General features: G+C 43.6%; 3 protein-coding genes across 5 annotated transcripts in view; 2 read left to right on the forward strand and 1 right to left on the reverse strand.

Annotated features, from left to right (window-relative positions):
* Positions 1-884: 884 nt before the first annotated feature.
* RB195_026320 (uncharacterized protein) lies at positions 885-13,436 on the forward strand (the record flags this gene model as incomplete). Of its 3 annotated transcripts, none has more annotated exons than XM_064214823.1 (3): positions 885-1,014; positions 7,496-7,611; positions 10,392-13,436. In XM_064214823.1, the coding sequence occupies 3 exons, from the start codon at positions 885-887 to the stop codon at positions 13,434-13,436; spliced, it is 3,291 nt and encodes a 1,096-aa protein (XP_064070702.1). The 3 variants fall into 3 exon arrangements, with proteins under 3 accessions (XP_064070702.1, XP_064070703.1, XP_064070705.1); XM_064214821.1 differs by lacking the exon at positions 10,392-13,436 and adding an exon at positions 7,669-7,731; XM_064214822.1 differs by lacking the exons at positions 885-1,014; positions 7,496-7,611 and having other exon boundaries at positions 10,464-13,436.
* On the reverse strand, positions 2,998-4,235 carry RB195_026321 (uncharacterized protein; the record flags this gene model as incomplete). The annotated part of the gene is made up of 2 exons (XM_064214824.1): positions 2,998-3,163; positions 4,126-4,235. 2 exons carry the CDS (start codon positions 4,233-4,235, stop codon positions 2,998-3,000), a joined length of 276 nt encoding a protein of 91 aa, XP_064070704.1.
* Positions 13,437-14,013: 577 nt separating the features above from the next.
* RB195_026322 (uncharacterized protein) overlaps positions 14,014-14,767 on the forward strand; it is a gene marked incomplete at both ends in the record, with an annotated part of 7,715 nt that continues 6,961 nt past the window's right edge. Inside the window, 3 exons of the mRNA XM_064214825.1 lie at positions 14,014-14,040; positions 14,343-14,429; positions 14,500-14,591. Coding sequence (XP_064070706.1) covers positions 14,014-14,040; positions 14,343-14,429; positions 14,500-14,591 — 206 coding nt within the window. The remainder of the gene's footprint in view (positions 14,041-14,342; positions 14,430-14,499; positions 14,592-14,767) is intronic.

Below are 14,767 nucleotides of genomic sequence, written 5' to 3' on the forward strand. Positions count from 1 at the left end.
GTACAAGGTAGTTTCAGTGACCATTAAATGGAAGAATAATCAGGACCAAAAAGTCCGTCAGTAACTATCAATTGCAGCCTGCAGGGAAGCCCTCCCTCAGGCCATTTTCAGTTCTTTTTCTCCTTTAAAGGTACTGAATGATATGACTTAGCTACTCACTTTCAATGAGCATGTTCGGAGAGTATTTTGTGTGCAGAGATCCTTGGAATCTTGACCCGTATCGAGCCAATGAATTGGTGGTTTAGTTCGATGTTTGCTCCCTCAGAGAGACGTCCACACGCTAGCAAAGAAAGCGAAGTTATGTCTGTTCATACCAAACAAGAGTTACAACAAAATGGGGGGAATGTCGTTGGGGCACTCAGTGGCGCCCTTATTTCTCGAAGTAAATAATCAAATCAGTCGGTGCCCTAAGGCATAAGCATTAATCTTAGAGGATCTATGACATGTAAACTTAAGTTACTAAGAGACAAAAATTAGGTTAGGCTTAGAAAAGTAAGTTAGAGCCTCGGGAATAAGGGCGCCACTGAATGCCCCCCTCCAACTTTAGCCTTTAGCAACCTTAGCCCACATGCCACGGTTCCTCCAGAATTAATGCTTACTTTTAGGACCCAGAATTACTTAGCTACTCACTTTCAGTACCATTTAATGGTAATTCAATAAACACACAGGATTATTTTCCACGTTTCAATTGCGCGCCTTTGCCTGTGGTAACCGCGACGCGTCGCACCGCAGCGCGCGCGATTGGACGCTGGTTTTGTTGACTTCGTTTTCGAGTTAGTAAAATTTGAAGGAGCAGCTGATGTTCCGCTATGCGTTAAAATGCGTTTTCTGCCTCCTATCAAGGAGTTGGTCGAACATACACATTTTCTGCTAAAAATCTTAGAATGCTTCCTTACGAAGAGCTAGTCGTCGCTTTCCTATTCGTATTAGTTGTCATGATAGTGATCTGTGCTTTTCGAAAGTTACTGGAAGAGCGGAAACTCAAATCTATCAACAATTCGACTTCGATGAAAGGTTTGTTGCTGTGAGCATTCATTTTTTTTTAGGATTGTATGTTTTTGGGTCCATTTTTTTGGGTTTATATGTTCACCAGTGTGGTTGGTATCTTTCTCAAACCGCTCTTAGTAGATTTCTGTATAACTTTCTAGAATGTTGAGCTAATGCTTCATTTCATATTCTAGTTTTACGTAACGTAAGGCAGAAATACAGTTTTAAACTACGGTACACTCCTTTGTAGTCTTTTTACTTCAAGAGTTGTTTTGTCCATCTAACGATTCTAGCATATGATATTTATAATAGGTCAAAACGACATGAAGCACGATGCAGTTGCGTAAGCGGCTGCACTTGAAGTAGTGCAGTGGAGCGTAGCGGTTAGGATCGAGTGAGGACCCTTGCCTACCACAGTTCATGGCTGCATTTCGCGATGGTCCCAACTCGATTCTAACCGCTACGCTCCACTGCACCGCTTCAAGCACAAGCGCATACGCAAGTGCACCGTCCTTCATGTAGTTCTGACTCGACTATAGGAGGACTCCTTCTTTGTCTTCCATTTGTCCATCAAAATTCACAACTGTAACTATCACTTGGGAGAATTAGATCCGTATTAGCTTTATTAAAATGTGGTAAATTACAGTTTCAGAGTTGTTTTGTCGGCACGAATTACTTGGTTTCACACTTTTTTTGCATTTTCCATTCCATGTTTTCATTACAGGCTATTGAGTAATCAGATAAGGAAACAGATAAAGCTGCTAAGGTAGTTGGGGGTACCATGCCGCGCTAGGATCGACCTGTGCTCGCGTAGACGCGTTGTACATCTGCTGATACAAAGTGACCATAAAGCACGGAAACTGTTCTTCTCGTTAAACCTTTTTATTCGCGTTCTGCAACTGATTTGCTGACTCTTGGCGTCTTCACTCTTGTTACTACGTAGCTGGAGCTTGCATCAAAGTCCAAGGAGGGATTTGATGAGTGGGTCGCTGATCGTAGCTCGCTGTGGAAGCAGTGATCTTGCTCCGACTGTGAAAATTCCCACTGTGGATCTGTGGAAATAAAGTCACGAATCAGACGAATGTGAACAGCCTTCATGAATGATAACACAGTGGACTTCTTTAGGCGCACCAGCTTGCGAATACAAATGAAAAATGTGTCAATAAAAGTTGTTGCATACGTGCTTGGTGATAGTGGATTGGTATGGGATCCATTTTCGGTTCTTTTTTTTTCTTTGGAAGATAGATATGATTTAGCTATTCACTTCTAATAAGCTTGTTCCGAAGCTTTGGTAAAGTTAAAACAATAGCAGTTTCAGCTCTGTCTTCCTTTTTTCCTAGTAGATTTAGCCGGGCGAAATGTAGTTGGCAAGGCCACCCTGGCGCACCCAAATCGAACCGTATCTGGAGTGACCATTTGAAGAGAATCGTGGCGGGAACTTCGACTGTGCCAGTACTGCACATGCACCCAGAGCGCGACAAAGGTCAGGGAGCACAATTGAGTAGCTGAGTCAGTGGGGACCCTAAGACCTAAGCAACAGTCTTAGATCCACGACATGTAGGTTGAATCTACTAAATGAAAAGGAAGACAGAACTGGAACTACTACTGTTTTAACTTTACCAAATCTTCTAAACAAGGGAAAAATATAGTTGTGGGGACCACTCAGTGGCGCCCTTACTTCTGTACGATGTCTTACTTTTTTCTCTTAGTAACTTTAGCTTAAATGTCATAGATGCTCTAAGACTAATGCTTGGATCTTAGGGCCCCGACTGATTTAGTTATTTACTTCCAGAAACAAGGAAGTTATTGAGTGGGCATACCCAATTATGTTTTACTCCGAACAAGCTTACGAGAAATAAATAAGTCACATCATGTGTTACTTCCAAAGAAAAAAAAAGAACCAAAAATGAATTTCAAAGCAGTACACGATCAAGCATGCATGGAATAACTTTTATTCACACATTTTCGATTTGTATTCGCAAGTTGGTGGCCCTAAGGAAGGCCGTTAGGTTAACCCTTATGAAGGCTGTTCATATGCGTCTGCTTCGCGACTTCAACTGGATTTCCGCAGTTGGGGCAAAGTCGCTCCTTCCACCGCAGTCCACGATCAGCGAGCCATTCGCCGAATTCCTCCTTCGACTTTGATGTAAGCTCCGGCCAAGTGGTAATCAGTAATCTGAATGAAGTCACGAAGAGTCAGCAAGTTAGAGTCAGCATCATTTAAGCAAATGGAATGATTTAACGACGAGAACGGTTAACGTGTTCTATGGACGTCTTTGCGCCTGTTAAGCTCCATTGCCTTTTTCGCGTTCTGGGTGCAGGTACAGCACTGGCACAGTCAAGTGCAAGTTCTAGCCACGACCCTCTTCAAACCGCCCCTCCGAATACAGTAGGAAAGCAGTTCGATTTGGGTGCGTTAGAGTGCCCCCCTCCCCCAGCTACACTTTACCCCTCGTTAGCCTACATGTCGTACATCTTCTAAGATTGACACTTAGGTCTTAGGGCCCGACTCTTTCAGCTATTCTTTTCCAGTAATGATCTGTCGATTGATGAACTATAACCTTCTGAGATGGTTTTCAAACGGGGAAGCCATTCGCCACTTAAGAATGATTTTTTACTCTATGGTCATTTTGGATGCCGTAGAAGCACAGCGCGTCCAAGCAAGCACAGGTCGATCCTAGCACAGCAGAGTGACCCATCTCAACTACCTCAGCAACCAGGTGAACAAGTTCACGCACTCTCCAACCCTACTCTTCGTTTGTTTACAGACAAAAACTGATTATTTGGTTAAAATTAATTATTATGAGGAAACAGTATTGTAAGAAATGGTGGAAAGTAGCATTACTACACCTAAGTTATATACATTGGTAGCTTTCAACCATAGATGCGATATTCGGAGCCTGTGCTCTGACCCCCTTCACCCTTGAACAGTTGGTGAAGTTACCCCCTTCACTTTTGAACGGTTGTCGAAGGACCACATTCACTTGAACTGCACTCCATGGGCTAAACTCCCTTCACTTGAAGAGGGTCCTTCTTCTCCCTATCGCACCTATGCTTTCAACTTTCCACAGTTATCCTTTGTCTTTTTCCTGTGCAGATAAACTCAGGTCAAACAGACATAAAGCACGGTGCACTTACGTAAGCGGTCGCGCTCGAAGCGGCGTGGCGTAGACAACCGTTGGAATCGGGGTGGGAATATCGAGAACTGCAGCGAAGAGTGGTGCCAGTAAATGTTTCACCACGATCATAGCCGCTACGCTCCACTGCAGCGCTTCGAGTGCATTTGCTTACGCGACAGCATCGTTCTTCATGTCATTTTGACCGTACTATATGTAAATGCCAGCTTTCTTGGAGTTAGCGAAAATTATGGATTTGAAACGGTGGGTGTTGAGACTCGTATGTAAACACACCCGGCTGCGGGAGCCTCCACCACTTCGACCAATGCTAGGCCTCACCCAAATCTACTTAAACGACTGCGCGGGCGGTCGCGCGGCAGCCGCTCTAGTAGGTTTTGAGCGCGCTGGGTCGTGGCCAGTTTTACCGCGTTTCCGGCTCTTTAGCGGACTTGGAGCTCCGCTAAGGTATGTGTACGAATTCGTTTTGATTTGAATGAATAGAATTTAGAACTTGAAAAGTGAATAAGGGAGCATGACCAATTCTGTTGTTTGTTGTTAAATAGCACAGCATCGTTATGTTGTTGTTTCTAGTACTTCTTCCACCGTGAGCAAAGATAGCATATGTGTACTCGATAGCTAGTAACGTTCATCTAATAGTTTGCACACTGCATTGTAGGTTACTGAAATGTGTGTGTAGCTGACAATGTTGGTTAGAACATGACGTTATGACATGTGCTGGCATTGAGTTTGGCAGGGACTTAGGCAATTCTTACTTCCGCAACTTTTAGCATATCTTTTTGCTACATCTAAAAGTTGTTTGCTTGCAGCTAGCTCTAATCTCGCTTTTAGAAGTATTTTTTCTTAGATTTCTTTTTCATGTATTTTTTCAAAAACATGTGGACTTGAATTGTGCAGACGTCTGGAAGATGTTTGCTGAATGGCTATCTATGATATGCTTTTATGGACAAACATGTCTCTTGCGTTCTATAATGATTCGAGGGTGAACTATCTAAAACAAATGAGGAAACGATGGTGGACATTAACACAAATATAAAGCAAAGCTTATTTAAAGTGGTCATCAGATAGTATCTGAAAAACATAGAGAAATGAATTGGTATTATGATTTCAACGTTAAACACCAGTCTATTCTTACGCTCTGTGAAGATTCACAAAAATTAATCATGAGAATTTAGATACATGAGAACAGGCAGCAGAGATGAAGGCTCTCAGAGATTCTCGAGCTTATCCCTGGTTTTTAGCATCGATATCCTTTTTTCAACGTTTTCCGTGAACAAACATAACATGACATGAGCAAGTATTGGTAATTTCTATGCTCTTATGCTAGCATACTAGCTTTCATTTTTAAATGTAGAGATCTGCTCTCTTGTCGAACTCACAAGTAGTAGAAGGATTCCTTCCGTTGCTTTGATAGAAGGTAGAAGTCTTCTATCTTCGAGGCGAGTTCACGACGAATTCTCGCAATCACATGCTCTCACGAATGTGATGCAGCCGCAGACACATAAGAGCCAGCAGCGAGCCAGCCTGCCGCTACGCGACCGTCCGCGCAGCCGTTTAAGTAGATTTGGATGGGCCCCAATGCTAACGCGCCGCGAAATTCAAACGGTACAGTGAGTAAGTAATTCCTCTGCTGCATCAGAAGATTAACCTTGGAAAAAGCTAGAAGACGAGTGTATTACGGTAGTTTACGAATTCGTACCATAAAACACGAAAAGAATATCACAGTAAACTTTAATTCAAAGGATGAAAATAGAATTTGGGGTTTCTGATCCCTATCTTGCAGCTAGAGACGATTACTTCAGTGAATTCCATAGCTAACATCTTTTACTCTTACTCTGTCCAGTTTTTTTCAAGTTTTTCCATTTGCTCTTGCATTGCTTTCTTTATTTAATTTGTATTTTCATCTCCTTTCATCATTTGCATCACCTGTTCTTACTTGTCTTGTTTCTCCGTCCTACTTTTATTGTTTCTCTGTCTTATTGTTTTATGTTAATTCATTGTTTTGCTTTTTATGATTATTCTGTCTTGTTTTTCCGTCTTTCAAAGTTGTATTTTTGTGCTTTTTCTAGATTTTATTCTTTTTGCCTCCTCAGAAAGATTTTCGCTTCCAGCTTCTTTGTTTTTATTTATGCAGCACGTTTTATCCCCTGTACCACACGCTTACTTCATTCATGTTTGTTTCATTTTCGAGTGTCTCAGTGTTCCTGAATCCTTTCTTTTTTGTTTCTGCTTTTTCACTCTTTTTCTTAACCTTACTTTCCTTTTTTCACTCTGCCTTTACTTCCCAGCATGCAATTGTGTTTTGCAATCAAATTCGTACTGTAATCGGCACTTACATCACGTTAATATATGACAAGAACATTGAAGCTAAAGGGACACAATTCGCATAGACAAAATAGTGGAGGTTTACTCAAATGAAAGTAAAGACTTCTTCAGTGTCTCTTTCTAGTTGGGGAAGATACTTTTTCTACAAAACATCTTGGATTATACTGATCTAGCATTGGTACAAAATATTGAGAAAAGCACGAAGGTAAGCCAGTGCGATACATGACAAAACTAGATAGGGTTTTCAGACTTTACTTGAAGTTTCAACTCGTAAATATTTTCAATCGACTTTGTTTTAGTTTCTTTAGATTCGCTTTCAAGGCTACTATTTAGCCGATTTTGGAGACAGAAATTGAAATCAAACTCTCTTCATATTCAAAATTAGGTCTAGCGCTTTCCACAGGAAGTAAACTTACGAAATTTGCCGACATTGAATACTTTTCTGAATATTGAATCTTAAAATTTGATTTAATTCCCGTCTTTCGTCTGTGCAAAAGCATGACCACTCGTGTTACCGAATTTTACCACTTTCAAACCTCAAATCTCTGCTCAACAAAAAAAAAAACTTAGGAGATCAATGCATAAACAAGTGGAACAACGAGAAGAAAACTGGACAGAGGAAGAAAAAAGGTAGGCTACGTAGTTACCTGAAGTGATCTTTCTCAGCTGCAAGGTGAGGATAAAAAACCCAAATTCTAGTCTCATCCCTTACTCAGTTTGAAATTCAGAGATCATACTTCCTTCCTTTCTTCGATTATGGTTTATTGTGATATTCTCCTTGTTCGTTTTATGGTAGGAGTACGTGAACCACCGTAAATCAGTCATCTCCTACATTTCTCTAACCTTATTCCTCTAAAACAGCGGAGGAAGTTGTTACTCGCTGTAGTATTCTGAATTTCGTGGCGCGCTAGCATTGGTCCAAGGGGCGGAGCCTCCCGCAGCCGGCTGTAAGTTCAGATACTAGTGAGAGTTGAGTTCCTCTGCATCTTCTAAATTCCTGAATGTAGAAATGCAGGATTATTTTAAGTTCATTTTGAACGTGATTTTAGCTGGACACTTCTGGACACGAGTTAACTTCGTTGATCGTGGGTTTTACTGTGCCTCATGTAGGATACACTTATTCTCTGGCTATGAATGTGATTACTGCACTTTGAAGGTGGATAAGGTATGTTCCCAGTTCTTTTTCTTTCTGACTTTTCTTTTTTTACGTGGGGTTTTGCAGTATTCCATAAAAATGCATGGGTGCAAGAAAATTTGCATATTCATAACCATTCATTTTGGTTAGCTCCTTGAAAGATTGGCAGGTCTTTGCTACTCCGTGGCGGGAGCCAGTTAAATACTCTTCCCACCTTCCGAAGAATGTCTGTCCTATGTTTTATGTTCCGTCCGAAAATGTGTCAAAAAGAGGAAGGATTCATGCCAAGTCTAATCGATCTGTGGATAGGTGCTGTAGGGTCGAGCCGGACCCTCCTCAGGTAGAGGGGGTTTAGCTCATGAGGTGCAGCTCAGGTGAAGGAGGTCCCTTTCGCCAGCCGTCCAAAAGTGAAGTTGTAATTTCGCCAACCGTATAAAAGTGAAGGAGGTCCTTTCCCCCCACCATTCAAAAGTGAAGGGGGTCAGAGCACCGGCGCCGACAATCGCATCTATGGATCTGTGTGAATGGTGAGATGAGTATAAAGTTGGCAATGACCGCCATATCATATCTTTTAACTGTAACTATATTCTTTTGCGAACAAGCCATCAAAACACAGGTGGAACGCAACTTTTGTTTCGGCGATTGCGTCCCGGCGCAACGTTAGAGCGAGGCATCTCCTCAGGGATGGAATGGCTTGTGGAGCTGTATATTGTTAACTTCCTTGAAATGTTGTGGATATCATCGTTTCATCATTTCCTGACCAAATATGTTATATTGAACACATTTTAATCACTTTACTGTTCCATTGACTGCATACTAGACGGAAGCACCTCATTTCAGAGCTTTTTATCTGGGAATGTTTGTGAGTATTGCTCCAATACACACTAACACGTTAACACTCACAGTCCATATGACAAGCAGAAGGGGAAATTCTGAGCATAGAGTAGGGACATCTGTTTCCATTTCTTCACCAAAAATTTCTGAAGTTTATGTATTTTTTAATGGCACCTCAATAAGTGGATGAAGGATTGAAGTAGCGCTAGCGGATCCTGTTTGGACATTCATTACTGTTACTGGTTCAATCATGGTTGTAGTGTCTTACTCTTGTTTAAGTGTCTGGTCATCTTCAACATGGGAAAGTAATTTATAAGATTCTGGCGACCACAGATTCATCATCTTGGGTTTGATGATCTCCTACTACCAACATAATGAGTCCGTTCTCAAGCGTTTGAGAATAGATTCACTGTGTTTATACAAGAAACAAACAAGCGAAACCAGACGTTCTGATCAGATATGTCATAATGGGCAGGTTTTAAACACCTTACTGTTTCGCTGACTGCTTACGAAACTTATGCACCTCGTTTCAGAGCTCTCTATCGTGGAACATTTGTGAGTATTGCTCCAGTACAATTTTTACTGTTATTTGCAAGCTCCTTCTTAAAAATCGCTAACTTCTGTAGCCCATATGAAGGGGAAAACCTCAGCTTAGAGCAGGGACATCTGTTTCCATTTCCTTACTAAAGAATTTTTGGAGTTTATTATTTTTTGTTAGCATCTCAGTAAGTGGATCATGGACTGAAGTAGCGTTAGTGGACGCTGTTCGAATATTTATTAATGGATCAATCACGATAGTAGTGTTTTAGTCTTGTTTAAAGGTATCACGCCACGAATCTGGGGTGGTGCGCGTTTCAGGTGGGTTATGCCTATACGGAGTCGTAGATTATAGAGAGAAGAGTGATTCCGTCTATTTCTACCTAATTGCCGTGAAAAAAACGGCCCGGAAGATACGACTTCGAGCGTTCCGGCGCGCTATTTTCCACAACGAGTTCGACTGGAGCGCGCCAGCCTTGTGCATGCGCCGCATCTTCCGGGCCGTTTTTTTACGGCAATTATGAAGCAATGGACGGAATTACCCTCCTCTCCATAATCTACGACCCCGTATAGGAACTCTCCACGTGAAATCCGCACCACCCCAAATTCGTGGGGTGATGCCTTTTAAGTGTTTGGTCATCTTCAACATGGAAATGTAATTTATAGAATTCTGGCGGAAACGAACAAACGAAAGCAGATGTTTCCCTTCACTTCATTTGTGGCTGCGAAATGAGTTCTTTCTCATTGACAAAAACAGATCAGATATTCTAAAACTCGTCTTCATTGGATTAAAGGATTTGCGTGGATTTTAAACACTGCTTTTTCCAGCAAAAAAAAATCACGAGATATATAGAATCATTTTCATTGCACGATCGTATAGCAAGGTCAAAACGACATGAATCACGTACGCAATTGCGGCTTCTCTCTAGGAGCTGGTGGAGCATAGCGGCTAGGAGCGTGGTGAAATCTCTGCTGGCACCACCCATCGCTGCAGTTTGCGACGTTTGCAGCTCGGTTCCAACTACTGCCTCCACAGCGCCGTGAACTAAAACAATTTCGAGTCTTAATTATCTCCTCCTCTATCACATCTTTTCCGGAGCATCTATGTTTCGACGTTTTGAATAAACTACTGACACACATCGGTAACTTCTTTCAAACGCAATTGAAATTTCTTCATTCATCTCGTCACTTTTTTCTCAACATGCACTGGCATTTTTTGGATCAGATTCTGTTTAATTTTATATTTCACAAACATGCAAATCCTACCTCACGCCTCAAAGCGGCGCAGCGGTGGCCCTGGCCGTCGGGCAGCTATGGTGGCGAGACTTCGTCTCGGCAGGTTCAACCATGCCACAAAGGTGTCCGGCTAGTAGCCCGGTCCTTGGGCCAAGGCTACAGGCTAGCTAAGTGAGGAGGTAGTACGACGATTCCGGTGCCAGGCTGCTAGCTTGCTAGTGCGACAAGCCAACCGAGGACAACACCCCCGTCGCGTCATACTGCTAATGTCTACTATGTGTTCTTCAGAAGCTAGGGCGTACCCCAGAAGCGACGCGCATTGTCCTCGCCCGGGCAATGTGGCAAATATGCGAGGGCTACCGGCTAGAGGACGAAGCCGGCCAAAGAAGTTAGTCCGCCATCGCCAGCAACATCCAGTGCGCTTGGCAACACTTAACGTTGGGACGCTTACTGGAAGAAGTCGTGAACTGGCAGACAGTCTCAGAAAACGCCGTGTTGACATATGTTGTGTACAGGAGACTCGCTGGAAAGGCTCCAAGGCAAGGGAATTAGGCGATGACTACAAGCTGATCTACCACGGCACATCAAATCGCAACGGCGTTGGTATCATATTGAACGAGTCGTTTAGAAATAGCGTCACAGCGGTGGATCGACTATCGGATCGCTTGATGGCTGTAAAAGTAGATACAGGAGAAGTGGAATTGCGAGTCGTCTCTGCTTATGCGCCACAGATGGGCTGTAGTGAAGAAGAGAAGGCGTGCTTTTGGGAAGATCTGGAGCAGTACGTCCAATCCCTGGAAAGCGAAGAAGTACTTTTAATCGGAGGAGACTTCAACGGACATGTCGGTTCCCAGAAAGACGGATTCGAGAGTTGTCATGGTGGATACGGCTATGGAGCTCGTAACGACGACGGGTTGCGAATCCTGGAGTATGCGGTTGCAAGTGACTTGATCATTGCTAACACGCAGTATCGGAAAAGAAAATCGCATTTGATCATGTACACCAGCGGCGGTCGTGAAACACAAATAGATTTCTGGATGTTACGCCGACGAGGTCGCCGACTTCTGCAGGATTCAAAAGTCATCCCTACAGGTCATGTCGCTGCCCAACACCATCTGCTCGTTATGGACTTGAAAATCTCCCGTCCAAGGAAGAGACATCCAAGGACTGAAACACAGCGCATCAAATGGTGGAATCTGAAGGATCGAAAGGAGGTATTTTTCGCGTCCGTGGCTCCATCTACACTTCCCCACCCTACTCGTAGTGCGGAGGAAATGTGGTTGTCTACTTCCAGCGTTATACGCTTGACCGCGGAAAACACTCTTGGAAAGACGACTCTAGGTAAGCCAAAGGTACAAAAGGCTACGTGGTTTTGGAACGAGGAAGTTGAGGCGGCAATTCGTGAGAAGAAGTCCAAGTATAAGCTCTGGTGGAGGACGCGTCAGCCTGAAGATCGGGGTGCTTACCTAGCGGCGAAGAGGGAGGCTAAGAAGGCAGTCTCCAAGGCGAAGTCGGACCGCTACAAGGCTGTGTACGACATGCTTGATACCAGAGAAGGCGAGCGGGCAGTGTATCGTTTAGTCAGAGCACGTCATCGCTCAACGTTGGATATGGAGCACACCAAGATCGTTAAAGGAGCTGATGGAGCCGTTCTGCGCCGCTCTGGTCAGATCCTGGAGAGGTGGCGAGAGTACTACAATCACTTGTGTAACGAAGAGTTCTGTCATCCTCCCATCCCAACCGTTCCTAGCGTCGAGGGTCCTGTTCTACCAATTACTGCCGTCGAAGTCAGTGCTGCCCTCGCAAAAATGAAGTCGAACAAGGCAACCGGTCCTGATGACATACCTGTTGATATCTGGAAGCTGCTAGGAGATCGAGGGTCCATGTGGCTCGCAACTCTACTTAACAAGATCGTTGCAGAAGGACGGACTCCAGACGTTTGGCAAACTTCCGTGACCGTGCCTGTCTGGAAAGGGAAAGGAGACATTGCTGACTGCACCTCGTACAGGCCTATACGACTGCTCTGCCATACGATGAAGATTTTTGAGCGTGTCCTGGAAGCTCGTCTGAGGAAAATTGTTAGCGTTTCACTCAACCAGTGCGGTTTTGTGAAGGACTGCAGCACTATAGATGCTATCCATGCTGTCCGAATCCTCCTGGAGAAACATCGAGAGAAGAACCGCAGTGTGCATCTTGCTTTTCTCGATCTCGAGAAAGCTTTCGACCGTGTCCCACATGAGCTGTTATGGATGTCTATGAGGTCGCATAGAGTACCAGAAGAATATGTGAGGTGGACGAAGCTGCTTTATGCGAAGCCTACCAGCGTTGTACGATGTGCTGTTGGAACAAGCAGGCCATTCCCTGTACGAGTAGGGGTTCATCAGGGTTCATCCCTCTCACCTCTGCTGTTCATACTGTGCATGGACACGATAACGAAGGAAATCCAGAAGCAGTATCCGTGGACTCTACTCTTTGCCGACGATGTCATGCTCGCGTCGGAGTCTCGAGATGATCTTCAGAAACAAGTGCAGTCTTGGAAGGATCAGCTGCAGCAATATGGATTGTGCCTCAACACATCGAAAACTGAGTACATGGAGTGCGGACCAAGGATAGAGGATGGTTCAATTCGTGTTGATGGCACCGAATTAAACAAGGTGAACTGCTTCAAGTACCTTGGATCCAAAGTGACTTCCACAGGCGACATTGATCAAGAAGGTCGAGCACGTGTTAATGCTGCATGGATGAAATGGAAAATGGCAACAGGGGTACTGTGCGACAAGAAAGTCCCTGTTCGACTGAAGTCGAAGATCTACAGGACGGTTGTGCGTCCTGTTGCCCTTTACGGATGCGAGTGCTGGCCGACAACGAAAGCCTTGGAAAGAGTGCTGCACGCTATGGAAATGCGGATGTTGAGGTGGACGATAGGTGTGACGCTAAAAGAGAAAGTATCCAACGACACTGTGCGCTCCATCTTCAGTGTCGTCCCGATAACTGAGAAGATGAAGGAGGCGCGACTGAGATGGTTTGGTCACGTATTGCGGCGGGAGGAAGATTCTGTTGCCAAAACCGCTCTGAAGCTCGACGTTTCAGGAGTGAGGCCGCGCGGGAGGCCAAAGATTCGTTGGTTAGACCGTGTGAAGCTGGATATGATAGATGCACGTTTGTGTACGGCTGATGCAATGGATAGAACCAAATGGAAGACAAGAAGCAGAAAAGCGGACCCTGCAACAACGCCGGACAAACGCTAGGAAGAAGAAGAAGAAGAAGATCAAAACATGTCCAGTCGTTACATCTGTCGTCCTCCAGTTATCAAAATAAAGCACGTAGGATATGAAGTACAGTCATGAAACCGAACTAGGATATGAGGCTGCACATGATTGATAATTCAGTATTAAATGAAGAAACTGGTCTAAATCTAGCAAAGTATACCCTGCACCATGGTCCCTATCGGCTTGCACACAAAAAGCAGATATGAATGCGATGCTGTTTGCCTGCCCATTCATTATATCATGGCTCCCTTAAATTATTAATTGCGACATAAAAGCATCAAACAGGCTCCTTTCATGAAGACTCTAGTTACAAGAATTCTTTGTTCTTCATGAAAGTACTCAAAGCGATTCGTGGAGGACAACTCATTTTAAACCTTCACTCTTGAATATCCGTGCTCAAGAATTGAAGTTCTGAGCCAATCTATTTTCAGATCAGTACTGCAGGAAGTCACTTTGCTGTACTTCCACATTTTATATTGCATTGGACAACGATTAGACTCTGAAATAACTACGCTATGTGAAAAGCAAAAGCATTGCATGATACGGTCTCATAATAATGAATAGAAAGCAATGGGAGCCTGAGGTTAGTGTGCTCCAACGTGGCGCGCCGCGTCGCAACCGTCGACACAAAATTGGCATCCTTCCTGTGTTTTAGTGGCTTGTCTTTTGCGAAGAGAACCTAACAACTAGTAGTTAATGTTACTTAGCGCTTTGAAATTCGCATGATAGCTGACTACAGTGTTGTGTTGGTGTTTTTTTAAACGCTTTTTATGTATCTCTCCTTGTTGGAGCTGGAAAAAAAAAGATAGCTGAACAATGATTTGCCACATTTAGACGTATAGAGAAAGGATTTAGAAGTTGATGTAGCGATATTGTTGAGTTCAGGTTACATGTGCTCGCAATATCGAAGAGAAAATTTCATGCAAGACTGTGCAACAACCCGACGATCACGGGCGACATCGACACCACTGGGTCCTTTTTTCTCTCAGATTGTTGTTTTTCACCTTTCTAGCACAGAATGCCGTATACTTGTTTTTTTAAGATACCTGGAAACATTGACTCAGACCAGTTCTGTTTCATCTGCGATGAACTGTGTGGTGGAGGAGTTAACTTACGCGACTATGCATGCTGCTTGTAAGAACTCTTTGTAGATTATTTAGTTTCTGTACATTTTACCTCTACACGATACAGGGTCTAAATATCGCTGTTTATTACTGAAATGTTTGAATGAAATTCTTTTTTAATGGAAATTTGGTGTTTCTATTAACTGTGTGACTAGTTTTACCTTGATTGCTCTCATGTGCTGATTC

The sequence above is a fragment of the Necator americanus genome, chromosome X (genome assembly GCF_031761385.1).
Source record: "Necator americanus strain Aroian chromosome X, whole genome shotgun sequence".
In the NCBI taxonomy this organism is placed as follows: domain Eukaryota; kingdom Metazoa; phylum Nematoda; class Chromadorea; order Rhabditida; family Ancylostomatidae; genus Necator; species Necator americanus.